The 27,816-nt window shown below is 41.8% G+C and overlaps 1 protein-coding gene and 1 long non-coding RNA gene across 2 annotated transcripts; one reads left to right on the forward strand and one right to left on the reverse strand.

The window, feature by feature from the left end:
- Positions 1 to 1,469: 1,469 nt before the first annotated feature.
- Positions 1,470 to 15,459, reverse strand: LOC149322149 (uncharacterized). Its single transcript, XR_016282142.1, has 5 exons — positions 15,373 to 15,459; positions 15,187 to 15,275; positions 14,183 to 14,350; positions 12,063 to 12,177; positions 1,470 to 1,810 (listed from the first exon to the last, which is right to left on the reverse strand). It is a non-coding gene; the product is annotated as an uncharacterized LOC149322149 (long non-coding RNA).
- FOXJ1 (forkhead box J1) lies at positions 8,431 to 26,560 on the forward strand. Its single transcript, XM_089535445.1, has 3 exons — positions 8,431 to 8,604; positions 10,968 to 11,555; positions 24,291 to 26,560. Exons 2-3 carry the CDS (start codon positions 11,034 to 11,036, stop codon positions 25,110 to 25,112), a joined length of 1,344 nt encoding a protein of 447 aa, XP_089391571.1. The 5' UTR covers positions 8,431 to 8,604; positions 10,968 to 11,033; the 3' UTR covers positions 25,113 to 26,560.
- The last annotated feature ends 1,256 nt before the right edge of the window (positions 26,561 to 27,816 follow it).

A 27,816-nucleotide genomic window follows, 5' to 3' on the forward strand; every position in this document is an offset into this window, starting at 1 on the left:
GCAGTCCAGATGACATCTGGCATGTTCCACACAAGAAACTAGTGTAACAGCTTTAAAGTAGTTTTTAAAAACTGTTGCCCCAGATGATCTGGGAAGATCCAGAGCTCTCTGTACCTGTGCCGTGGTAGCTGTCTGCACATGCACATTGCTGAGGTGTCCAGCACATCTGCTGCCACTATGGGTTGCTCACTCTGACCTCAGAACAAGGTACTTAGCTATATGATCATCACTGGGCACCTTGTTCTGACCTCAGAAGCGAGTAAGCCGCAGCGGCAGTAGATGCACCAGGCAGCTGCTACAGTGCAGGAACGGAGGGAGGGACAAGTAATGGGGAGACCTGTGCAGTCAGGGCCTCAGTAGCAAACATGAGAAAATTCAGTTTTTATCCTAAGGTCCAGAACACACTGAAGAAATAATTAAGTTTGAGACTGCTGTAACTGCCCTGGCTCAGTGCTAGAGAATCCTGGGTATTGTAGTTTATTGTGCACTAGAGCTCTCTGACAAGAGAAGGCCAAGTGTCAGTTCCTAGGATCCCCTAGCACTGAGCCTGGGCAATTAAAGCAGTCTCAAACTAGATTATTTCTTCAGTGTGTTTTGGACCTTAGATTCTTCTGTGGCCACAAGCCAAGGGCCTGTGTGAATTATCTATGAGTTGTAGTGTGGCTTTACTATCAGGAGATGGCATGCAAGAGCCTTACCCCAGAGAATGAGTCTGTCTCTTTCTCCCTCCTTTCATATCAGCAAAATATTAGTATCTTATTTCAGACTTTTTCAAATCATAAACAATTAATTACTGGCCTTTGGGTTTTCCCTTGCTACAGGTGAATGATCTTACAAAACACCATCATCTTCCATTGCTTCCAAAATCAGTAACGTCTTGTTGCTGGCCCAACTTTAGGCATTCAGTTCAGGCTTGAGAGGCATCAAGATCTTTCTCCCTGTTTCCACTGTGTCCCCATCCCTGAAACTGTGTTTAACAGACACTTTACATTTTGAAAACTTAGGGAGCACAGCTTGGTGTTCACAGTTGTGAACTCCAACTACAGTACACTGCTTTAATTGTCTTGGCTCTATCCTATGGAATCCTGGATTTGTAGTTTGCTGTGGCATCAGAGCTCTGTGACAGAGTAGGCTAAATAGCTCACAAAACTACAAATCACATAATTCCATAGCATTGAGCTATGGCAGCCAAAGTGGTGTCATACTACATTAATTCTGCAGTATAGATGCAGCCATAATTAATTTTACTCCAATACACACATTTATCACATGGAGAAAAGCTTAGTGGAAAACAGTATGAGAGGGAAGTGGAAAAGCAGGGTCAGAGATGTTTTTCAAAGGACATGTGAACTTTGATTATGTTTAATTCTTTTTAGACAATAAAACTGAAAAATAAAATTAAATAACATCAACTTTTAAATATAATGTTTTTCCTTTAGCAAACAACACTCATTAATGGGTATACTAAAAAATTTGGTTCAGGAAATTAATCTGTTTGCAAAATCAAGATAGCTTAACAAAAGAATATATTCTTGCTCTCTGTATGCCTCTTGCACATATATATTTCATTTGATTCTATATTCAGTAATCCAAACGCAATTGCAGGTTACAGTCTGCATTTTGGTAGAGGGTAGGCAATCCTCTTCATTTTCTCTTTCAAATCAGGGACAGTGTAACAGATTGCCAAAACTGTTGTGGGCTGCTGTGTCCTTTAGAACCCTTGTCAGTGGAAGCAGACATGCTGCAATGAAAGATGAGGGATGGCAAGGATTCTTGATGAAATCATCCAGTTCACACCTCCTGAAAGTAACTAGGAAACAAAGCATATTTCACATTGGCAATATGCACATTTGCAAGTGCCTTCCAGACAAATGAAATACTCATAAAACCATGCACGTGTTTTAAAAATGTAAATGGCTAAAAATGTATACTGTCAGAAAATTGATAGAAGCATTTTTAATCCATGGAGAAAATGTATACCAAGTACATCAGGAAAAGAGATAAGCATGTTTACACTACAAGAAATGCATTTGGATTTCCATGGAGGAGGGGAATTACTGCAACCAGATATGAACCAAGAGTGCAATGAAAATTCAGGTAGGATTCAGAGAAGCAAATGAAATAAAGAGTGGGAATTCTTCACATCCTTGAGGAAAGATAAGGTGAGTGTAGGCTGGTACTGGTGGGTTTTGGAGACCCAATTACTGCAAGGAGAAGGAACAGGCTAGGAACAAATCCACACTACTGGGACAACTCTGTGATGCTCAGAATATCAGAATCCGTAGATGTGAACCTAAGGTTGGCAGTTAACTATGCCCAAATGAGCAAACGGTTTTTTAACACCTTGATCTTTAGCACTACTTTCCCAACCTTACTGTTTTCTGCTGCATTTATTTCACTGATTGCAAGTAACAATGAATTAAATTCACTATTACAATTAGCAGGAGGGAGCCCCACAATCACAAATTACAATGTATCCCCAGTCACAAGTAGGAAATGCTTGGAAATGAAGTCGTGCACTGGTTTGCTTAATTTAAGCAATTAATTAATTATATCACTTAATTTAACTGGTTCCTAAACTTTCAGGATGTATTAGGATGAGTGGATGATGCTTCTCACCACTTTCTTTCCTAAGGAAGCCTTTCGCCATCACAATGGTTACTCCTAAGGGTTCAGGTGAAGGTAGTCCACTAGCTCATCAGTCTGAGCACTTTGTTAGATAGACAGATAGATGGATGGATAGTGTGAGAGATCCTCCTGACTTTCTTCCAATTAGCTCAGCGCAGCACTCATATGGTTCCCCTTCTCCCACATCAAACCTGTAAGATAGGTCATGTTGTGTATGAGAGAGACAGAGATAAAGATAATGATAAATATAGAGACTGGTCCATGGTCAATGAATGTAATGATTTAGTGGGGAGTTGAGACAGGATATTCCATATACCAGTATAACATTATAATCATGCCACTGTATTGGCTTTTATGGCAGCCTGATGCCATCCAGATGTGTTGGACTACCATTCTCAGCCAGTGGCCATGTTGGCTAGGAATGGCAGGGTTGTAATTCAACACAGTTGGAGAACACCAGATTGATGAAGGCTGGGTTTTTCTTTCTTAGCAGGACTAGGGAGTTTTAAGCCTTCCAGATCTTTTTCAGCCTTAGTCAACCTGGCCAACAATGAGGTATGACAGAGGTGACAATTTATCAACTTCTGCCAGGCTGATGTTTCCAACATCCATTTTTCATTGCTTGTGGGGAGAGAATTCTGGGCAGTGGTGTACCTAGGGCAGGTCTTTGGGACCTAAATGAGAGCCCTATGTAGCTCCCAGAATCATGTACTATTGACTAGAGTGAAGATCATGTACTATCGACTAGGCCACACGTCACGGGCTTAAGCAGATCACCCCCTGTCATTTTTTCATACCCTTTAATTTATAAATGAGCATTGTCAGTAATGAAACAAGGTAGTTTATAATTTCAACAAAAAAGCCACATGACCATCATTTCTTTATTCTTCTGGTAGGAAATAGAGATTATTCAGTTAATTTTACCATGAACATTGGAATTAAATTATTTTCCCAGCCCTTCAAGTTCCTTCAACAGTTCTTCATCTATTCTCTTCCCTTTGTTACATGTACACTTATTTCATTCATTACTTTGAATTAAAGAATACTCAGTATGTAACCCTAACACATAACATAATTCAAAGATACATCCGTGTTAATCTGTAGAATCAGTATCTACTCGTATAGAGATCTTGTAGCACCTTTTTAAAAAACATCTGAGGAAGTAGACTGAAGTCTATGAAATCTCATGCTGCCAACTTCTTTTCTGTTAGTCTCAAAGGTGCTACAAGATCCCTCTAACACATAACAAACAGGGCTGTGTGCCCGGTATCTATTTGTTAAGGAGGGAAAATGAGTGTTTCAGTTTTGCAGCATTAGGACTAAACCACTTGAACATTCATTAGGGAGCAGAGAAATTTGTAACTGTGGAGCTAGGGGCGGTGGCTAATTTGTTGGGGTTGAGACAATGAGCTTGGAAATTACTAGAGAAGGAACAGTGCCAGCATGATTTCCATTCTGTGACTGGCAGACCAGAAGAAAGTGAACTGCAGAGAGCGCCCTTTCACTTGCACCATTGTTTGCAAGTGACCCACTGGTTCCATTGCAATGTCTACCATTCCTTCTGGGCCAAACTCCAATGTGGGTAAACCAAGGTATCTCTGGTGTTTTTGTAAAATTAGGTGGTATGTAGATGTTAAACCCCACTAGAGAAAAGCTATTTGTGTGCAGGAAGTGGGCTCTGTGTACACTGAAAAATAGTGCCAGGGAGGAAGCTTGGCACAGCATTTAATACGTTATTTACTGGAAATAAATTAATCCATATTTATTGCACTTCTATCCATAAGGCAGTATATATAGTTCTCTCCTCATCTCTACCCCCATTATATCCTCACAAGAACCCTGACAGTGTCATAAGGATCATACAATGCTGTTCTCACCACAGTAACTGGCAGTGAGCTTCATGACTGGCTGGGGATTTGCCCTTGCTTCTCCCCAATCATAGAATGCATCCATAGAAGTAATTTAACTGCCATGGCTCCATCTTACAGAAATCCTGGTATTTGTAGTTCTGTGAGGCACCAGCACTCTTTAGCAGAGAAGGCTAAACATTTTGTAAAACTACAAATCCCAGGATTCCATAGGATGGAGCTACAGTACTTAAAGTGGTGCCAAGCAGCATTTATTTCTATAGTGTAAATGCACCCATGCTCTGACACAGACACTCTAACCACCGTACCACACCAATCCCAAGCCGTCGCAAGGAAATCTTGGTCTTGGCAACTGAAAAGAAGACCAGGCTCTTAGTGGGCTTTTCCACACATAGCAATAGCAAGTACATTTCTATACCACTTATCAGTGCACTTAAGCACTCCCTAAGCAGTTTACAAAGTGTAAGCTAATTGCCCCCAACAATCTGGGTACTCATTTTAGCGACCCCGGAAGGATGCAAGCCTGAGTCGAGCTTGAGTCCTTTTGCTAGTATTGAACTCACACCCTTATGGTTTGTGAGTGACATGGAGTGCTTCTTTCACCCTGGGGGACTGTGTCTCTGTATTCCTTGTTTACTCCTCTCCCAGTGCAGACAATTTTCAACGGCCGTAGGAAAGGTGACTGATTAACAGGGACATTTGGACACCCTTTACCAAACAAGGGTTGTGATGTCACCACACCAAAGCAGTGCGGAAGATCTCCGTAACAAAATACACCTCAGAGCATCAGTGAACCTGCGAGAGGTAAGCTCACTTTCCCACTTGAGGGGCAGTGTTTCCTTGTGGCTTTGGCATCAAAGAAGTATGTGGGTATGTGTATGTCTGTGTCTGTGTGAAAGAGAAAAACACAAGGAAGGAAACCTCAGGAGTATGAGGAGAAAACTTTCCAAGAGGAAACAAGGGAGAAGGCAACAGGAGCTTCTGTTCAGCCTTAAGTCTCCCTTAGCCTGGTTGCACTGCCTCTCGGCCTCACCTACTTTGCAAGGTTAGTTTGTTGTTGTGCACCTTCAAGTAATTTCTGAGTTATGCTGACCCTCGGGTCAGCCTACCATGGGGTTTTCTTGGCAAGATTTGTTCATAGGCACTTTGCCTTTGTCTTCCTCCAAGGGTGAGAGAGTGTGACTGGACCCAGGCCACCCAATGGGTTTCCATGACTGAGCAGGGATTTGAATCCTGGCCTCGCAAGGGCCTAATCCAACACCCAAACCACTGTGCCACTCTGGCTTTTGAGTAAAAGGGCAGGGAGTCATATGAGCGGCCCTGACCCCTTTGGAGAAAGGGCAGGGTAAAAACTTAACAACTACCTAATATCATTTTCAACCAACCCTTTTTCACAGAGAGTGAAGGGAGGGGAGAGTGGGGGAGCCTATTATGTAGGCCTGTGACCCCAGCCTCTTGATTAAAAACTGGAGGGTCCAAGCAATCTGGCCGAGGGTCTGCTCCCATGCCTACCTTTCTTTGCCAGCCCTTGATCTAGTTCCACCGGGTTACACAAAGGTCGGGTGAAAGTGGCAGGTCAGGAGGGGGGCAGTAGGGTCCTCTTTGCCCCTTCCTTGGCCTCAAAGTCTACCTCCCAGCCCTACACCTGCACCTGGGGACAATCTGGCCCCCACATTCTGAGCCATTAGATCAGCCATGGCAAAGGTTCAAGGGGAGGCAAGACCTTTGCCCATGAATGCCCTCCTCCTCCTCCTGGGATGTCTCTCTTCAGTATTTTCTCTCAAAGTCCCACTTCAAAGCTGAGGTCATTTTGCTCGCTGGATGTTTTGTTTAATTAATTAAAATCTGGGAAAGGGGGGGGGGGAGTAAAAGCAGGAGAAGAAGGAGGGGGACTGAAACAAGAACTGCTAATGAAACTGGGCAAAGCAAAGAGAGAGCGGGAAGGGGTGGGTGAGGAGGGCAAAGATGTTTTGCCCAGGGAGGAGGAGGTAGTGGAAATGGTTCCTTTTCTTCTCATGGATCTTTCTGGTTTCTGGGCTGTGCTCCTTCTTGGCACAGAGGGTCTCTCCCCTCCTTGCCACCACCCTCCCTTTAGCATCTCTGAGAATAATGGGCATCTGGGAGCTGGTTCAAGTGGCCTTTAATTTGTCTTAATGAAACTCACACAGGCCTTGTTCCCCAGTGCCCCTCGGCCGCCCCCCTCCAACATAGCTACTATCACATACCAACCAGGCTTACTCAAATGAGGAGGAGGAGGAGGAGGAGGATTTTTGGGGATGGGGAGAGTATGTGCACACATACAAATCTGGGTATTTGGAGAACCAAAGCGCCAAATGTTTTTGCCGAACTTCTCTCCCTCTCCTCTCATCAGGAACTAGAAAACAACCCAAAGGCCTAGCTGTGTTCGTTTGTAAAAATCAGGAAGCAAAGGGATCTCGCAGCACCTTTGAGACTAACTGAAAGAGAGAAGTGGGTAACCTGAGCTTTGGTAGACTTGAGCATACTTCCTCAGATGGATGTAGATAGAAAATAACTGGTAGCAAAATGAGGAGCTGAAAGAAAAAGGGGAGAGAGATTGATAGAAGAGACAGATCCAGGAGTAGCTCTGTGTTGACCATGAAGCAAAGTCAATCAGTCATAATTGATTACAGTCCACAGACCTAAAATTTACACAGTCAAGAGCTACGACAATAAGACAAGAGTTCAAAGGGTTACTAAATCAATGTCCCTTTATCCAGACACGTTTATGGTGGGACATAAGTACATCATCATCTATATCATCCTCCTCCTCCTCCTCCTAGTTGCCTCAGATAGAAATTTAGCTACTTCAAGAGTGTCATTCAGTCATTCCAACAAGAATTTTACATTAAAAAACCTGATCTTCCATTCATCTTACTCAATAATGAATAGATTTTGGCTTTAGCAAAGGACAAAGGACAATCCTTGCTTGGCCATGGAAATCCACTGGGTGACCTTGGGTGAGTCACACTCTCTCAGCCTCAGACGATGGCAATAGCAACACCCAACCCCCCCCCCCCCCCGAAGAAACATGCAAGAAAACCTTGTGATAGGTTCACTTTATTGTTTGTTTGTTTATATAGTGCCATAATTTGCATGGCACTTTACAGGCATCATCAAAACAGCATATGACCTGTCAATGGGTTTAAAAGTCAAAAACTATAAACTATACATAATAAAGCAAGTTATGTAGGGTTGCCATAAGCCAGAAATGAGTTGAAGGCACACAACAACAACAACAACAACAACAACAAAATACAATATGTAGAGAAATCTTGTTGCACCTTTGAGACTCACATAAAGATGGCAGCAGGAGCTTTCCTAGACTACAGTCTACTTCCTCAGATGCTTTTTTGAGATAGTAGCCTAAAGTCTATGGAAGCACCTGCTGCCAACGTCTTCCTTTCAGTGAGTCTCAAAGGTGCTACACAAGATTTCTCTACAGACTGATTCTACAGACTAATAACAAGTACAATAACACCCATAATCCACCAAACTGGGATACCTTTATGGGTCTGACCCAATTGCCCTCCTGTACCTCTTTTTTTTAGTGCACAGAGCATTTGGTGCACTGGGTGCAAAAAGTCCTTTCTTTGTGCCTTGTGTGCAAAGCATGTTTGGTGCCCCTGGGGTTGGCCCCATAAAGGCACCCCTGTTTGGGGGAAATTCTGGATGCCCTCCTAGTCACGGGACACAAAAAGTAAGTTTGTGCAAAAAAAGAGAGGGGGGGAGTGGAGGAAGGGGGGGAGAGAAAACTGTCAAGGGATTGCTTTCACCATGGAGACGAGAGGGCCAATGGGAAGGTCGGAAGCTGTTTATGGAGGCGGAGCGTCGCCATGGCAGCCTGAGAAGCCTTTAGGAGCAGCTACTTATGGGGAGTCCTTGTGGGGCTTCCAAAGCACAGCGCCTGGGGAAGGCAAGGGCGCTGGCAGCTGGGGGCTGCACTCCATCCAAGGGGCGAGCAGCAAGCATTGGCCCTCTCCTGCCTCTCCTGGTCCTCTCCCTCCTTCTCCTCCAGCTCCACCCCACAGAGCAGCCCCTCTTCTGGCTGCAAACCTTGGGCACCAGGGGCACTCCTCCTTAGCATCAGGTAAGAGGCACACAGCATGGTTTCTAGGTGAGATCAGGCCAGGGGAAGGGGTCCCTTCAGGTTTTACTGCACTTTATTCTAGGAAGAATTCACCAGACCCAGCTGTGCTGGTCTGAAAAAATCAGAGCGCAGAGGGATCTTGGAGCACCAAGCCCACCAGAAGCAAACCACCTTCTTCATGGAGGACTGTCCCATTAAATACTTTTGGACTGACTTGCAGTGGTGGTGATGGTGGGGAAACTTTCCATGGTTATCACCTCCTGTGTAATGTGTTTTGGTGTTTTACTTCAGCTCCACACAGGGTGGCCAGGTGTCCTCACCGCACAAGCGGACAAGGCACTGCAAAATGTAGGGCATTCAAGACAGATAATAAATAATAAATAATAATAAAATTTATTTATATCCCGCCCCTCGGCACAACAAGGCAACTGGGGCGGCCTTGGAGGACACGGCCAAATAAAAGATGAAAACACCCATGCCATTTAACTATAAATCTGTGCTTTTCAGTCATGCTCAACATGGAGAGCGTTTTGAAATTCCTCCCAGACGGAAGGCTGAAGTGTAGGGCATGTCCTGGAAAAGGACCACCTCTGGTCACCCACAGCCACACCAACCCACCTGTTCTCCTGTGAGAGCAAACCACCTTCATATGGACTGTCCCATTAAATAGTTTGGGATTTGGGAAAACTTTCCATAGTTATAACCTTCTCTGTAAGATGCGTAGCGTTTTGCTTCAGTTTCATGTAAAGATGGATGGTGTGGAGCTTGCATTTCTAGCTTGTGGTTACTTAAATATAAGCACTTAGCCCCTATCTTTCACTGATCCTTCAGCCTGAATAGTGTCTTCTTACACATACTTTACAGACAAGACCAACAAAGTGTCTAAAGTGTTCTTTGTATACATTTACAACCTGACATACAAGCTTACCTAGCTGAAGCTTAAGCTAGTTTGGTGAAATGAAACCTGCTTTTGCTCCTAAATGCATTTTTACATGAAGTTCCATTGAAATCAGTAAACTAGTTATCTATCCCACAACACATTCAACATTGGGATTAACCTGCTTAAATAAAGTCATTGTTGTTGTGCCTTCAAGACATCTCCAACTCATGCCAACCCTAAGGCGAAATAATCACGGGGTTTTCTTGGCAAATTTCATGAGAGGGTTTTTCTGCTTCATCCTAAAACTGGACTGTGTTGCTGGAGATAGCCATTCATTTTTACTGAATATAAATACCAGATAGGCAGGCTGGGAAACTCTAAGCAATCTGAAAAAAATGTTAAGTAACCATTGTCTTTGAATTCTAGTGGCTAAAATGAAGTGTATATTTAAATTGTGCAGTCTTTTTTATAGTCTAATCATCTAATTAATAGCACAAACTAATAATCTTTACTCAGAGGTATCTCTTATTGAGTTTGGTGGAGGCTACCTCTAGATAAGTGTGCATATCCTTGAGAATCACAACTTTAAATGTTCACATCCATATATCTTCAGTTTTTTTTAAAAAAAAGAAAAGAAAACAGACCTGTATGACCAAACTAGACAAAATAGATGCAGTGCCCTGTCAATTTTATCTGGTAAATGTTAAGAAGATGTCAGTTTTGTAAGTCATAAAGTTATTCAGTTATGGAAATGAAGAAACTCCTGTTATCCCCCCCCCCCCCCCCCCGCCGCCACTGTATTCCAATGTTCATTTCAGTTGCATGCTTCCATCTAGATTTGAATAGTGTTCCAATAGGAACAAAGCTGCTTGGGTTCTTGGCAGTTGTGAGAACCATTTTGCCAGAAAAGAGAAAAGGATTTTGGGTAAATTCCACTTATTTGACTATTGTGGTCTACATAAAGCAGGCTCCTACTGCACCCAGGTAAACTCAACTCTGTGGGGTGCCTAAAGGATACAGGTTGAGTCGGTATCCAAAACACTGAAAATCCAAACCTTTATCATGGGTGGCTGAGATAGTGACACCTTAGCTTTCTGATGGTTCAGTGTACACAAACTTTGATTCATACACAAAATTATTAAAAATATTGTAAAAATTACTTTCAGGCTATATGAATATGGTGTATACGAAACATAAATGAATTTTGTATTTAGACATAGGTACCATCACCAAGATATCTCATTATGTACATATATGTAAATGTAGATAATCCTTTTTTTAAAAAATCCCAAATCCCAAATACTTCTGGTCCCAAGCATTTTCGATAAGGTCGACTCAACTCCCCCCCCCCCCAAGTGTATATATATTTTGTGTGTGTTTGTATGCACAAACACATACATTGATTTATTTTATATATGGGCTTATGTGTTTTTGAACTGCCCAATTGTTGGGAACTTTGAACGTCTTCATGTTGTTATTGCAGGATTGTCAACCGTCCCCCATAAAACCTTTCCCTTCTACCCTCTTCCTGCTTTCCCACAATTCCTGAATGTTGGACCTGCATATTTTGGCTTCCACTGACATGACTGACAGCTGGCTGAACACACAGTCAGAGGAAGAGAAAGGTGAGGAAAACAGCATGGTGGATTCAGGGAACCTGGACGACAGCTTGACCAGCCTACAGTGGCTTCAAGAGTTCTCCATAATCAACGCCAACATGGGGAAGTCCTCCTCTTCCCCCTGCAGCACAGATCCTCATGGTTATCACAAAATTCCTGGTTCAGCTGCACCGTGTTCCCCCCTGGCTGGTGATCCAGCCTGCATGGGGATGCCCCATACCCCTGGCAAGCCAATCTCCTCCTCTACATCAAGGACTGCACATGTGCAAGGCCAGCCATTGGAAGACATAGATTACAAGACCAATCCCCATGTGAAGCCTCCTTATTCGTACGCCACACTCATCTGCATGGCAATGGAAGCCAGCAAGAAAACCAAGATCACACTCTCAGACATCTACAAGTGGATTACAGATAATTTCTGCTATTTCCGGCATGCTGACCCCACATGGCAGGTAGGTGGCTGGCAGAGTCTATATCCCTCAGCATTTTGGCCTCCGCTTTGGAATGCGGTCATCCAGTCATGTGGGGATAGTTATTTCCTCATTGTTCTGCTGAATCTCCATTGTGGTTCAAAACTATCTACCTTCTCAAATTGGCTTAGTTGCATGTATGATTTATGATAGTTGAACCTGATAGGGCCTTGTGAGGAGACTGCTGTGCAAAGCAGGCCTACACCTGATCATAACGAAGGAGAAATCTAGTCAAACAGTTGTCGTAGAACAGCAACCATGTTTCTACATTCCTAACTTAGACACTAGCACCCTACTAGCTCAACCATCATTCTTCATATATGGCCTAAGATCTCATAGTGTTAGATTCTGCCACCTCAAAAGAAGACCATGTTGCTAAGCTCCTAACCAGGCTGTTGGACCACCAAGAGAAGAGGAACAGAACTCCTCAAAATCCATCCACACACATTACATTAGAAAGCAGCTACATGTTCCTAGTATTCAACATACTTCAGCTCCTTTCTCTGCTTCTTTTCCCCCGAGTTCAATTACTGTTGCTTGGTATGTTTTCTATATCAGTGTTTTGCCTAGAGTAAGCACTTAGTAGCACACAGATGTCGTTGATCTAAATGAGAAAGCAGAACAATGTAAACAAGGCATGTTCTCTATTTGAAGGTAACAATTAGCTATTATGTCTGTACTGCAGGACAAATGCTGTGGATGTTTGCGGGAACCTTTTCCTGTACCTCAAAGAATTATAGTATTTGTAATGGCACAGGTAGAGCCAACATAGTGTAGGGGTTTCAGTGTTGGACTATGACTCTGGAGACTCTGAAGACTCATGGTTCAATTCCTTGCTTGGCCATTGAAACCCACTGGGTGATCTTGGCTGAGTCACACACTCTCAGCACAAGAAAACCATGTGATAGGGTTGCCATAAGCTGGGGACTACCTGAAGGCACACAGCAATAACAAGATGTTAGATTCTAGAGTAAAGGATGAATTACAAAGACTATAGAAACAACAACAGACTAGACCAAAGAGAGAAGAGAGAAGCTTATAAGTGAAGAGATAATGGACATTCCTTCCAATGTCATTGGTGCGGTACAGACAGCACTATAGCTAGGGTTACAGGACCGTGCAGCAACCGCACGGTCCCTAACCCTAGCACATACTGGAGGCGACATAATGGCGGCATTCCATGTACACAGGCGCCGCCATTATGATGTAGTGGATACATAAGCATCCACACGTTGCATTGCACCAGTTATGTCATGAGTGTGCCATTGACGCACTTGGACATAACTGGCATGGCAGAAACACCCCCCCCCCCCCCACTTTTTGCAAGTTCTTTTTCCTGTAGAGGGAAGCCGCACGGTTTGGCGGCTGTGGATTCCCTCCACAGGAAAAAAAGGCCGCCGCCCCTCTGGACAGAATCTGAGGAATGTACCAGACCATGGAGTACAGCTGATTGATGGCAGTGAATCCACTTTGGGTTTCACTCTGAACTTTAAATGAGCTATCCAAAGTGCTGAATCTTTTTGGGGAAAGGATCTAGAACTTTGGAAGGCTTCTTTAAACTTTGGATTAGAACTCAAGTGGTTCCAGTATTCCACTGACATGGAAGCCTCCAGCTGCCAGTACTACAATTTGCATGTTTGCTAGCTAACCTGTGTTTTCTAGCATATCTGGAGGACATTTAGCTGGGAAAGCCAGCTGAGGTCAATTTATGTCAGAACAGGAGAGTATTCAAAAGAATGAACTACTTAATAAACTAGCATGGGACTAGCAAGGGAAGAAAGAGGTGGAGGCTATTCAGAAATATAAACACATATTCCTTTTTTCCCTAAAAACTCTTTCCCTTGATCCATGAGGGAAGGGATATCAAAAGTACTCACTAAACTGGTTGTACGGCAAAATTAATAATAATAATAATAATAATAATAATAATAAGCATTGACCATGCCACCTGATGTTTCATAAGGATATCAGGAATGAAGAAAACATAAAGATGTGAAACAAGTGCTAGAAATGAGGGCTTGAGACTGATCAACTTGTATCAGAGCTATTTGATACATATAATGATAATTTTCCTTTGACCATCTGGAGAGAAATAGTGAACCCATAAGATCTTCATGAAGTTCAGAAGTATAGCAGACTGCAGTGGGAAACCCACTGACATCCACTTATAAAACAATATGGGGGAAAACCAGACCAATATTAATGGTCTCCTTTGCAGCCTGGCACTTGTTTTGGTGTTGAGGGGCCTCTGTTACCATCAAGCATCATCTTCTTGCATATTCAACATATGTGATACCTGCCAGGTTGAAATATCTCATTGGTTCATTGGATTTTTTTAATTGAGCCAGTTGTTTATAAGTCTGTCAAATAAAATCAAATAAAAGTCTGATCAGGAAAACCTGTTTTAGAGAAATTCAGGAAAGGATTGTTTGACAGGCCTTTATAAAGTGTTTGTTTGACTATGGTTCGAAGGACTAGACAAAGACATTTTGCTGCCTAGAAAAAGAAAAAGATGGTGTTCTCCCTCCCACCCCATGTACAAAAGCTGGCCAGATCAGCAACTGAATCTTACTTTAACAATAGTCATGGGACAACATTGTTTACCACACCTGGAGGAATAAGCCAGCTTGGTCTTCCACATCACCTTGCTGCAGTTTACTGCTTCACAGTCACCAGAAATGGTCCAGTGATAGGGCACTCTTACTGTCGCAGCAACTACTTATCTCATTACATTCCTTTGTCCTGGTAAGATTTGTCTACCATGAATATACAGAGACCTGAAAACCAAGAGATTGCAAGCGCCCATTTTGAATCCAGTATATTAGGCTTTTCTTCTGATGCTGAAGAACAGTCTTGTCCAGAAATTCATTTAATTTAAAAGCCAACAATGTTCATGTACAACCTAGAAAAACCAGTATCTGATTTCCCCAGTGACTTGTCTGTCTCCAATATTTAGTGGGCCAGTTCGATTCTGTGTGATTAGATATAATGGTGATGACACCAGAGATTATGATGATGGCAGCCTCGTTTGTGTCTAGTGCTTCTAGCAGGCCTTAAGACAATGATAGACCCCTGTGTTCAAGTTACAAGAGTAGCTCTGAAACTGGCCTGAATGTACTGATTTATTGTTGTATGCCTTCAAGTTGTTTCCAATTTATGGCAACCCAACCTTAAGATTAACTTATCACAGTTTTTTCTTGGCAAGATTTATTCAGAGGAGGTTTGTCTTTGCTAGCCTCTGAGGCTGAGAACATGCCACTCCAGAGTCCTAGTCTAATACTCAAACTACTACAACAAACCCACTCTCCAATGTCGTGATACTCAGGTCATAATATAGAGAACTATATAACATGTGAATCACTGTCATCATATCTGAACCTCCATTCCACATATTTCCTGGTTTCTGGAAAAGGGGTGGAGACCATAGCTTAGGAAAGGCTTATTTTTTCTTACTACAGCTTCCAGAATTCTGGAAATGTTAATTTTTTTAAAAAAAATCTCCTAGGTCTGGGTAGACTTATAGTGTGATACCAATGGTAAATGTTTATTGATTATAGGTGTGGATCAACTACTTGCTGCCACAGATAGATAGTTTTTAACATTATGGCCATACCTGTAATCAGTTGTTCATCTGTCTAGTTGTTTACAATTTCATGCCTTCTGTGGCTGACTGTTATTACTTCCCATAACCTTGGATGAGCTCTGTGCGGAGAAAGTGGCATTAGAAAAGAACCTTCTACATTCAGCTCTGTGTTTTGTTTTGTTTTACATTTTGATACATGTAATAGGACGTTCCTACCATTTTCTTCCTTTGCCTACACAGAAAGGAAGGTTCTTTTCTAATTATCATCCCTCATCAAAGTGCACTGTTGCCTTCAGTTCAGTCTTTGGTACACAACTGCAAAGTGAAACAGAGGCCTCAATCTTATTATTAGTCTTAACCATTGAATCAGTCACTCCCCTCTAGAGGTGACTAACCAACACAATTCAGGCTCATGCCTTGCTGTGTATGAGTAAGGAGGGGCTCTTTTCCTAGAAATTGGGAAACCTGTTGCCCTCCAAATGTCATTGGACTGAACTCCCCTCATCCCAGTTGGCATACTCAATGGTTGAGGTGATGGCAATTATTGAGAAGCAGAGTTTGCCTATCCTTATTGTGCATCAGATCTGATGGCCAATTGCTATATTCAACTGAATGTGTTGAGACCTCCACAACTGACTGAAAATTTTAATTTGAAGAAACTGCTGGATTAGGTAACTGTTTTTTCAGTAGCTTGTGGAAAGCAGCCCAATTTATTGGGGGGGGGGGTGTCATGTGTATTTTTAGTTGAAAGTCTGCCATATACTCCTAACGGCCATTTTTCAGTAATTAAACACTTCCAGTATCCAGAGCAATATTTGCCTTTAGCATAAAACCACTTATTTTATTCTGTTTTTGTACATACTTCTAATCTTCTGTGATTTGTTTCATCTCTTTGCTAATAACATTAGGACGTGGTTTTGAAATGGTGTTAATAGTGCTGCAATTTTCTAACAAAAGGAGGAAAGAGGGAGAAGAGTGGGAGCTATGGAAGACTGAGCTAGATGAAAACCTTCCTTTCCTCCCCAGGCATTTCCCACTACACTCCAATTTATTAATTAGCAGAATTCATTTATTTTTGTCTTAACCAGCCCTGCCCCTCACAAGATGATCCTAACTTTAGGAAGCACAAATAACAGAGACACTAAAATAAAGACAAAGTATTAGTGTAAAATAAGATCCCTCATTTGAATGCTCCATTCTCCTATGCCATTATTATGTGCTTCTGGTTAAACACATCAAGCACCCACACAAGAATCACCTGTAGAAGTAAAAGTTGTAATCAAGGTATTCCAGGGGTCTTCCCAGTTATAAATCTATGATTTCATTTTAGGGAAGGACATTTAAAATTCCCAGCCAGAGAGCTCCTCTGGTGCCTCTGACCCAACTACAAAACCAGGATTCCATAGGATGTTGCCATGGCACTTATAGTGGAATGTGCTGTAACTGTGCAATACTGTATAAGAGGGCCTATGGACTATTTTGCTGGTGGCAGCAACTGGATTTAATGTCAATTGGATCTGTTTTCAAGAGATGTATATCAAAAGGGAAAGAGATTTAACCTATGTAGGACAAGTGAGCCTGGTATGAAGGAGCCATGATGGATTAGGAGCCTTTCCCCATCTTGCATGAGTGACTATGAGTGACCCAGTTTTCTCTGTGAGAAGCAAAGTCCTGGGCTTTTGTTAAAGATGGAAATCATTCCTGTTGGAGTGGGGCAGAAGACTCATAAACATAAAACTGGTCCAGAGTAGGGATGGGGGAACCCTTCAACATCTTGTATGTCCAGATGTTTTGACATACAACTCCCTTCAGCCTCACTCAGTATGGCCAATGGTAAGGAATTATGGAAGGTGTTCTCCAAACTACTTGGTCAGTCAAAGTTTCACTACTTGTGGTGAACATATATCACTCTGCTTAATATCTCCAAACATTCTTAATATTTATCCTTATATAATTTATCCTATAAATACCACATTAATTGTGCATTTTGCTGTATGTGTGTGTTGATGTCAAGAGACTTATCTGCAGGTAAGTAAGAACAAACCTTCAGCTTCACAACCTTGTCTTGCACATTCTTGATGTGTCACATGTTGCTTATTAATCTTATTATGCAGAGCAGATATTATATAGATATATTGGAAAGGGGCCCTATTACACTACACAATTATAGCACTATAAACCTTCTTTAACTGCCATGGCTGTATCTTATGTAATCCTGGGATTTGTACTTTGGTTAGAGGTACTAGAAGAGCTCCCTCAATGTGAATTCTAACCCCACCTTCATGCTGCAAATCCCAGGATTTCATAGGCTCTTATGATGATTGTCAAAATGGACTCATAGTACTATAATTATCTAGCGTGAAAAAGCCCCTGGCTTTCAGACTTGAAAATCAATACGCTAGATTTGGTTTTCATCTATGGGGATCAGGGTATGTACAAGGAATTTTAAAGAAACAAAAGGTAACTGTGATTAGTGAAATTATCAGATTCCAAGTTTCTGAGCCCATCACCAGATTTCTGCATCTGTTAGGTTTTCCATGAGAAACTTCCAGAACTGGGAGTTTTTATGTTTCTTAGGATTAGCAAAGAAGTGACTCTTGAACTGACATATGCAGAGAGACTGAACAGAAAGAGACGCTTGTATGTTCACTTTTGTGTATGTTTATCCAGTAGCCTAACCATTAGAAGACAGTTCCCCTTGTTTTTGTTCCTTTCTTTTTAAGTGTTCAGTCTCTCCTTGCAAAGATGCAGGTGGTTCAACTGATCACTGCAGGGGAAAATGATAAATATGCTAACTAGGTGGATAATAATCAACCGTAGACAAGGACAGTAGATTTAGACTAACTCTCAGGCAGGGAAGGGGAGTATTCTCTGACCCTTGTAAAATTTCATTAAACAGTAAATTCTGAGTCATCTGAGCCCAGAGCGTTTGCAGGAATTTCTCTCCTTTTCTTCCTTTCTTTTTCTCCCGCCGTGGCCATGTTCTCACCCGCCTTGCCAATCCCAGTTCCTGTAAGTGCAGACACAGAGTCAAAATGTCATGCCACCCATAAGCAAGGGGGGAAGATGGAGAGAGATTCCTGTGGGAGCTATGTGCTTTGGAAAGGAGCCAAGATGCCCAGGGAGTTTCAGCCTGGAGGAATGGGTTTTTAAAAAAATTTAGTTAGCCCTCCAGGCATTCAAGACTTGCTTTTGCTCTTTGGCAATACGGATTATGGATGAATAAGCATAAAGATATCTAGGCAACATTTAAAAAAAAAACTTCACACACAATCCTTCACCATATCCAATCTCATAACCCTTCTGGCTTTTCTTATAGAGTGTAAAGCTAGAAGGGTGTTACAAGATTGGATATGGTGAAGGATTGTGCATGAAGGGTAAATAACACTCCCTTATAGAGTATTATTTACCCTTTCTGATTGTGCACATCAAACACACAGTCATTCCTTTAAAAAAAAAGTTCAACAGTGACAGAAGATGCTCCCTTCTTTGGACCTCTTGTGCTCTCCATTCTCATAGCGATTGTGATTTTTTTTTCTTTTTTATGACAATTCAGAGGATGATTTCATACAAAGCTCAGCTCAAGTGGAGATGATCTATGGTCACACAAAGATCTGTGTGCTTCAGATGTTATGTGCAGATATGACATAATTCACCAACAAGCATGCAGACTCTCTTCCCATCCCTGTCATATTTTTCACAGTTCATTGCTATTGTACCATAATAGGTGTAGTTGGTGGGACAGTTCCCCAGCTGCAGACACAATGTCTGTCCTCTGCTTACCATGGCATTTGAAAAACTATGATAGCCATGAGACACTTGCTCTTATCTTTCTAGTCACTGAATTACTCTGGCAGTCATTTTTTTCTCGTAATTTTGGGAATCTGGGAGAGACTGTCATTCCCATTCCACGCTGAAGAAGTTGCTGTGAATAGTTCAGAGGATGGCAATGATATTTTTTTTGGAATGTAACTCTCAGATTCATCCCATGTTGGTTCAGGCATTCTGGATGCTGTGATTAAAAAAAAGTCACATTTCCAGGTTCGCTACTATTTGTACTTCAAAATAAGTGAGGCAAACCGTGTGTGTTTCTGGAGACCACTGGAGAGAAAATGGAAAATAGGGAACATGAGGTGAAGCTTAACTTTTACTGAACAAAGGCAAGATATAACTGTGAAATTGAATATTTTAATGTCAGATCTAAACGTTCCTTCCATGCACCTAAGTACTCTTGTTACTCTTAGAGGATATGTGGAATGTAATTCAATATTTAAAATAAAAGCCCTTTTTGGTAGGTTACAGCGGCCTCTGGGGGGTATTACCTAGATGTGAATGTTGGGAGTTTGAATTGCTTAGCGGAAGACATACAAAGATCTTCTTGAGGCGTTCATTCTACCTTTACTAAACCTGAGTCTCTGGGGGAAGCGGGAGGCTTTGTCTGGAGGCCTATGGCCTATGTCTGACTGTGAGATACATTACTGAGAGCCTAATTTACAGTGAATGGTGGATGAACCCATTGCAGGCCCAGGTTGATCTGCACTGCAGAAATAATGCAGCTTGACACAACTCTAAGTGCCATGACTCGATGTTAGGGAATTCTGGGATTTGTAGTTTTGGGAGAGATTTTGTTAAAATGCTTTTGATGTTGTTACGCAGCGCGTGAGGCAACCAATGTATGGCGCCCGATTCTCCACCTTCATGACTGTAGTCAGTAAGTAGCTTGTGAGCTGGAGAAACACCTGTCGATTTCTCAGTGAGCACAGAGACACTGTAATCTTCTCTCAGATGAGGCTTTTATTCATAGAAGAAATTCCACTGTGTACAACACTATATACAACGACACCATCCACCATCCACACCATTAACAACCCACTCTGAGGCACCCATTGTCTCACTCTCCCTCAGTGACAGTTGAGAATGACAGTTGACAGTTGCATCAACATTCCAATGATGCACTGTTTAAATGCTGACACATATAACTGCCACTAGAGCTGTAAATAACTTCCACAATGGCTTCACCTAGTGGCCACATCCATGTCATTTCTTCAGACCTGTTTATCATGGTCCTAACAAATTTAGCCTTCTTTGTCAGAGAGCTCAGGTGCCACAACAAATTAGAAATCTCAGGATGATATGGCATACAACCATGTCAGTTAAAGCGGCATCAAACTGCATTATTTCTGCAATGCAAATATAGCCTGAAATTTAGCAAGGGACAGCAACTGAAGATGTAAAGACAGCTGCTTACATGTCAAAGTTCCTGTTAGATTTTTTTTCTACTATGCAAGGTGGACATTTATGAAACAATTCCTTCACAAATTATGTACAGATAAAGCACAGATAGCCTGAAGTCTGAAACAAGGTATTCCGCAATGTAGGAAATTCCTTTATAGTAACAAAATGGCTGACATAGTAGATCCACTTTCTATTACACTGTCTTCTAAGAAGTTGCAGGCTGGCGAGTGAGGAAACTGCCTCAGGCAGCATGTCTCGTGTCTTAAATGGCTTCTCCTATGCTCCCCAAATTAGCTAGCGCCTTTGGGTAAAAGGGTGCTATTTTTATCCAGTGTTGAAGTAAGCTTTGACTGCAGTGCATTTTGGTGGCTGGAGGCCACATTATTCTTTGCTTCTGGCAGCAAAATAAGAATATCATTTCTTCAACAGGATGTGTGGATTATGGTGATTTTTTTTTATTTGAGTCACAACCCACACTATACGTTTATGAAAGACAACCTGTTGCATTTCAGATCTAATGTGTAAGAGCTTTATTGCACTAGGAAAGAAAGGCGAAATGGAGCCAGAGAGTAAAAGTTTTGTCCATCCCTTAACAAATGACATTGTAGCACTTTAGTTCTCTACCCGTGGGAAATGGTAATCCAAATAAGTCTTTTTTGCCAGCTGGAATCATCCATTTGACAAAAGACTTGCTTTGATGACTGAAAGAATCATACAGTCATAGAGTTGGAAGAGACCACAAGGGCCATCCAATCCAACCCCCTGCCTTGCAGGAAATCACAATCAAAGCACCCCTGACAGTTGACCATCCAGCCTCTGCTTAAAGACCTCCAAAGGAGACTCCACGAACTTCAGAGGGAGTGTGTTCCACTGTTGAACAGCTCTCACCTTCAGAAAGTTCCTCCTAATGTTTATGTGGAATCTCTTTTGCTGTAGCTTGCATCCATTGCTTCATTTCCTAGTTTCTGGAGCAGCAGAAAACAAGCTTGCTCTCTCCTCAATGTGACACTCCTTCAAATATTTAAACAGGGCTATCATATCACTGCTTATCTCTTCTCCAGGCTAAACACACCCATCTCCCCCTTCATCATTTAGTCTGCCTTCTTTGGACACGCTCCAGTTTCTCAACATCCTTTTTGAATTGTGGTGCCCAGAATTGGATACAGTATTCCAGATGGGGTCTGACCAAAGCAGAATAGAGTGGCACTATTACTTCTCACAATATTTCTGTTGATGCATTTGACCTTTTTAGCTGCTGCATCACACTATTGACTCATCTTCAACTTGTGGTCTACTTGGACTTCTAGATCCCATTCACACGTAGTCACATAGATATAGGATGGGGACGTCTGGCTTAGACGTCCCCATCCTATATCTATGCATTTTATTTTCCCACCCTAAGTGCAGTACCTTACATTTCTCTGTTTTGAAATTCAAATTCATTTTGTTAGCTTTGGCCCAGCTTTCTGATCTATTCAGGTCATTTTGAATTTTGATCCTGTCCTCTGGGGTATTAGCTACTCCTCCTAATTTGGTGTCATCTGCAAATTTGATAAGCATGCCCCCAATTCTTTCATCCAAATCTTTGATGAAGATGTTGAACAGCCCTGGGCCCAGGACAGACCCCTGTGGGACTCCACTGGTCATTTCTCTCCAAGATGAAGAGGACAGAAGTGCTACGACTTCATGCGGTAAGGCGTGGAAAAAGTGACTATTCTCTTGCTCCATTTTGGGTTTCTTTTCTATGTGATAAGGCTCTAGGTTTTTCAAGCTGAAAGAAGTCTAGCTTACTGGTCATGTTATATCATGATTACATGTGACACTCAGGAACTGTTGAGGACTTTTGTAGCTGGCTTGACTTACATTAAGCTTCCAGTTACTCTTCATGAACTGAAGCATTTGCAATATAAACATCTACCTTTTCCTTTAACCAACATCCAATAACACTTCAGGACATGTGGGCATGTGCTTCCCCACAAAACTATTACTCCCCCTTTGCCCTTCACTTATAGAAAACACTGGGGTTTATTAGTGGAAGATATGGCTTATGTACAAACTTCACTTTTTCCCATTAACCATTCATATATACCTTCTTTGGAATGCTCTTTATCCCATCCCCTCTTCCACCATCCATACTGTATTCCCGTGGATTAGTTGTAACATATTAGTCTATCTGAATTAGTGACTGAAAAAGTGGGATCTATGGCAAAAAATTTTGTAGTGTACAATCTGATTTTCTAAGGAAGGCTACAGTTCAGGATGCCAACTGGACCTCTTCTAGGCCCTTTTCTCCCTGTCCTTCCAACCTGCTTTTGTTTTCCAGCTGTCATCAATGTCCATTGGCTACCAATAATCAGTAGTCATCACAGTAATCCACCCCACAGTTTTCTTCTGCAAAATATTGTATGTACTTCAGCAGCCCTCAGGGCTCCCCCAAGTATACTAATATCTCTTTTGCTGCTCAGTGGCACTGTTTTACCCCAGTTTCTCTCAGCCCTAACCACCTAAGTTGTCATTAGAGAACTAGAACAGTTGCAGTACACTTGATGAACTGCATGCCTACATAAATGGTATGAGAATAGATTCTGTGTAGTCTTTGAAAACATATACACAGCAAATGTATGTGTGTGTGAGAGAGTTTTTGCCTTCCCATTTGAGGTATTATTATCACAGCTTGGAAAACTTATTTTTTGGACTAAAAAGGTAAAGGTTTCCCTTTTGATGTGGTTATCTAGTTGTGCCTGACTGTTTCATAATCTCCTATGACCATGCTATATGTGAGTTTTAGTCCAAAAATAACATTTCTAAGCTCTGATTATATGGCCTTATGCAGCAGGTCTGTGTTGCAGTATAAATTGAAAATGTCTGTGTAGTCATATGCAGTACAGCTACCAGGATCATAACTATCACTCTCCACATCCTTCCACTTGCCACTGATATCTAGAAACTATCTCAAAATTAAAGGGCTTATACTAAATTTCCATAATATTTCTTTTAGTACAGGGAATTGCATATTTGTAGAACATCCACAGAGAATGTAATGCACTCATAATACGATCAAACACGTGTTCTGGTTTTATCTTAAAATCATGATGGGAGATAGGATGGGGTCCTTATTTTGGTAGATGTTTGTGCATGGCCAGCTCTTTATCTGTAGTCATACTCCTGGCCATGGAGCTTAGTGCTGTGTAAGTCTATTTTAGACTGAGGCCCTGTCTGCATAGGCTAGGATACCTGGGGGCAGCCCAGAGTATCCCTATCCTCCCCCTGCTACCTGGTCTCCATTTCTGTGCTGCAGCTGCTGTCTACACAAGTATCTTGCTGAGCGACCCAACACATCTGCCACTGCTGGAGGTTGCTGACTTCTGAGGTCAACAAGGTCCCCAGCAATGATTACATGGCTGGGCATCTTGTTCTGACCTCAGAATGAGTGACTCGCAGCAGCAGAGGATGTGTTGGGTGGCTTAGTGGGATGCCCATGAAGACTGCTGGCATGGCACAGAAATGGAGGGCTCCAGCTCTTCCTGGAAGATCCTGAGTAACAGGTAAGTTTTTTTAAAAAAAAATCTTAAAGCTGTTATACCCCAGCTCTGGTACAGAATGTGCTAGACATTGTCTGGAGTGCTCACACCAGAACTCGGGTTTGGGATATTCATTATCTGACCAGGACACCACCAGAACAGATGTGGGGGACAGGCCTCTTGGTCCATGTAGACAGGGCCTGAGTCTCTTTTAGCATTACTCTTACAAATGGTTTCATCCTTTCTCCTTTCTGAAAAGCTCTTTCTGATTCTACACAGCTAGTTTAGCTGCATCCATGTTAAATAGTGATGTTGCAAATTATTCTTATTTCTGAAGTTATACTAAATTTTGTGTGTTTTTTAAACAATTGATTTCAGAACTCCATTAGGCACAACCTGTCCTTGAATAAGTGCTTCATCAAAGTGCCACGAGAGAAGGATGAACCAGGAAAAGGTGGCTTTTGGAAGATTGATCCCCAGTATGCAGACCGACTGATGAATGGAGCTTTCAAGAAGAGGAGGATGCCTCCTGTTCAGATCCATCCAGCCTTCACTGGGAGAATTCCACAGGATGCCTGTTCCAGTTCTTCTGCTCACCAGGTAACAGCCACCTCTTGGAAAAGCAACAGTACTCTGAAAATCAACATGGAGTCCCAGCAGCTGCTCAAGGAGTTTGAAGAAGTTACTGCTGAGCATAACTGGAACCCTGCAGATGGAAAGATGAGCCATAAGCGCAAGCAGCCGCTGCCCAAGCGGATGTATAAGACGGCCCGCCTCTCCAGCTCCCCAATGCTCACTCAGGAAGAGCAGACAGAGCTTGGGTCTCTGAAAGGTGACTTCGACTGGGAGGCCATCTTTGATACTACTATAAATGGTGACTTCTCCACCTTTGAGGATCTGGAGATCACTCCTCCTATTAGCCCCATAACCAGAGATGTAGACTTGACTGTGCATGGAAGACATCTTGATTGTCCGCAGGAGTGGTGCCCCACTGGACAGGATTACATCCTAACAGAATCCAATCAGAACAGCTTGGACTTTGATGAAACCTTCATTGCCACTTCATTCCTTCAGCATCCATGGGATGAAGGGAGAAATGATTACCTCTCAGGTCCTGTCAACATGGATCCACTGTTTGAACTGAATGACCCTTCCTTGCAGACAGAAATGAATGACTGGAGCAATGCTGGCTGTCTTTAATAAGACAGATCCCTGACTGAAAGGCTCAAGATCATCCAAGACTGATCAGCTGAATGAACACGATATTCCCAGTACTGCAGGACTTTGCGAAACAAAAGAACTGTATAACAAACAAGACACCTTTATTATTTGGACTAAGTGAATCACAGAGGCATCTGAGGTGAAGAAAAGATCTGGAGAATTTGACTGGATGTATCTGAAAGCAACACAAATGGGGACTTTGTACCCCAAAAGGAAACAAATGATAATAACAATACAGTACAGTGCTTATTTTTTGTCCTTTTAAAGAAATATGGATTTTTCTACTTTGGGGTGGAGGGAACTGAAAAGGGCATATCTTCCTGGGAGGAGAGGACATTGGAATAGGATGGAAGAGCTGGCCTTTTCTGGTAACTAGGAATGTGTTAGATGATCTGAAATTTCCTCTTCCTTCTTCTGTCCTTTTATTTTTCTCTCTGTGTTGTGTGAGAGTGTTTGCATGTTTCTACCCAGTAGGACTTGCTAGGGAAAATGTAGGACAATTAAGTAGCAGGCAAATATGGAGTTGCAACCACCTGTCTGCCCTAGGGCTAGTTTAGATGTTGAATTCTATTTACTCAGCATCAAGATCTTTTTCAGCTTTTTAAAAAGTAGAGCCTATTATATACCTATAACAAAATGTATATCTTTAGCAACAGTGCACAATCAGTAGAGTACTGGGGGTGAGAACTGTAATAATGTTAATTAAGATTGAAGTGTTATCAAGTATTTGTTCTACAGAGGGAAATGTAATGTAATATGCAAGTGGGAATTCCTGCCAATAGAGGATTTAAAAGAAAAATCCATAAAGGGGGACCTGATGTTCGCTAGATGGTCCTTTTTACATATTTTTATATCTCAAATTCTTTATAGTTTTACAATCTTTACTGACTATGTATGCTGTAAAACCTAGACATGAAGTCGTGGCATGCAAACCCTCTACTGTTAGGGACTACTAACAAAGCATTATACCCTCTTCTAACCAGAAGCTATGAAGGAATTTGTGTGATCGCATGACAGACTCCGACAACTCAGCTGATCACTCAGCTGATCAATAATGAAGGGCTATATTTTTCTATCCTTTGATCAGGCAACCGTAGGAACTGCTAAAACCTTTTTCTGCTGTAGTTGATCCCTTCTTACATTTGAGCCCCTGCCTCAGCCAGTGAAAATGTAATATTGGCTTAAATTTAAACAACAACAAAAAAACACTTAATGTTCATGTTATTCTGTGGCTCTAGACATAAGTGGATGGTTTTAGGCCAAAGATTGTATATGTAGTGAAAACTGCAAATGAAATAAGAGTGTAAAGCTTAATTTTGCCGTATTATTCTGTTTATCTCCTAGAACTGTGGTTGCCATCCAACTAGATTATTTTATCCCAAATCTAATGGTCATCTTAAGATCTGCATACATTCCAATAAAATAAAATGTGCAACTTTCACAGTTGTCATGGAAATTGTGTCTGGAAAGATGGTGGCCTTATTTGGAAGACTAGAATGTTGTATTGCACATAAATTCTATTTAAAAGAGTTCTATGATGACACCATTTTAATGGTAAAATGCTGCTGCAAGGGGTGGGATGAGAAGGCAGATGGAGTGAACTGTTGGCCTTCCAAATATTTTGAACTCTGACCTCTAGAAGCCCCAGGCATTATGGTCAACACACATTGTCGAAACATTTTGAGGGCCAATGGTTCCCCACTCTTGCTGTATTCTCTGCATCCATGGACGTTCACAAAACACACTTTAAAAAAACCCAACCCTTTCTTACATCTCCCCTAAAGAAGCACAGTGACCTGCTACTGTATGCATTTTGAAATGTTGTTGCTTTCATGCATTTCACCAGACCATCAGTCTGGACCACAACAACAGGAAAAGGCACACTCAGTCAATTATTTGAATGAAAGAGCTAGGCTCCCAGAGGCCATAATTTGGCTCAGAGATGGTTATTTCCCAGGCTACATTCTGCCTTTCAAAAATAGCTCACTTCATGCTTAAACAAATTCAGTTCTTTGCTTTATGTCATCAGTATTAGTGGTGCACTGTACTTACAGTAGAGTGCAAGGTGAGGAATGATGACAAATTGTTGCTATATCATTGCACTTTTAGTATTCATTGTGCTTTCTAATCAGCTTCACACTGTCTCTCTAAAGTTGTCAGATTAAAAGAGAAAAAGAGAGAGAGATTGAAGAGTTTTCTGAGTTCTCTGTGGACACACTTTATAAAAATACATTTAGTTCTTATTTGTTGCACACATCTTCTCTTGAAATTATTCTGGAGTTGTGATTTGAGTATTTGGACAGCAACTCTGAAGACCAGTGTTCGATTCCCCACTCAGCCATAAAACTCACTGGGTGTCCTTGAGCAAGTCACATGCTCTCAGCCTCAGGGGAAGCCAACAGCAAACCCTCTCTAAACAACTCTTGCTATAAGAAAACCCCCAAGATAGGGGCTACGTCTGCATCACCACCAATGTCGCATTGAAACGAGGCAAAACACCTGTAAACTACAGTCTAAAACAACATCAAAGTATATGGCCCACAAAGGCTTAAGATGCTGGCCATACTTTATTTGAAGCATATTGCTTACCAAATTTTGAAGAACTTAAGAATAATACACAGGTGCTCTTTAAATGTACATACTACTGGAAGATGGGTATACCCAAGTATCTGAAAAAGCACAG

Source organism: Sceloporus occidentalis, unplaced genomic scaffold (assembly GCF_023333645.1).
Source record: "Sceloporus occidentalis isolate IW3139 unplaced genomic scaffold, rSceOcc1.0.p SCAF_1, whole genome shotgun sequence".
In the NCBI taxonomy this organism is placed as follows: domain Eukaryota; kingdom Metazoa; phylum Chordata; class Lepidosauria; order Squamata; family Phrynosomatidae; genus Sceloporus; species Sceloporus occidentalis.

Coding starts and splice junctions, on each gene's coding strand:
- FOXJ1 (XM_089535445.1), top strand. CDS start 11,034: ATGTTGGACCTGCATATTTTGGCTTCCACTGACATGACTGACAGCTGG. Junction 11,556..24,290: donor ATGCTGACCCCACATGGCAG/GTAGGTGGCTGG, acceptor AATTGATTTCAG/AACTCCATTAGGCACAACCT.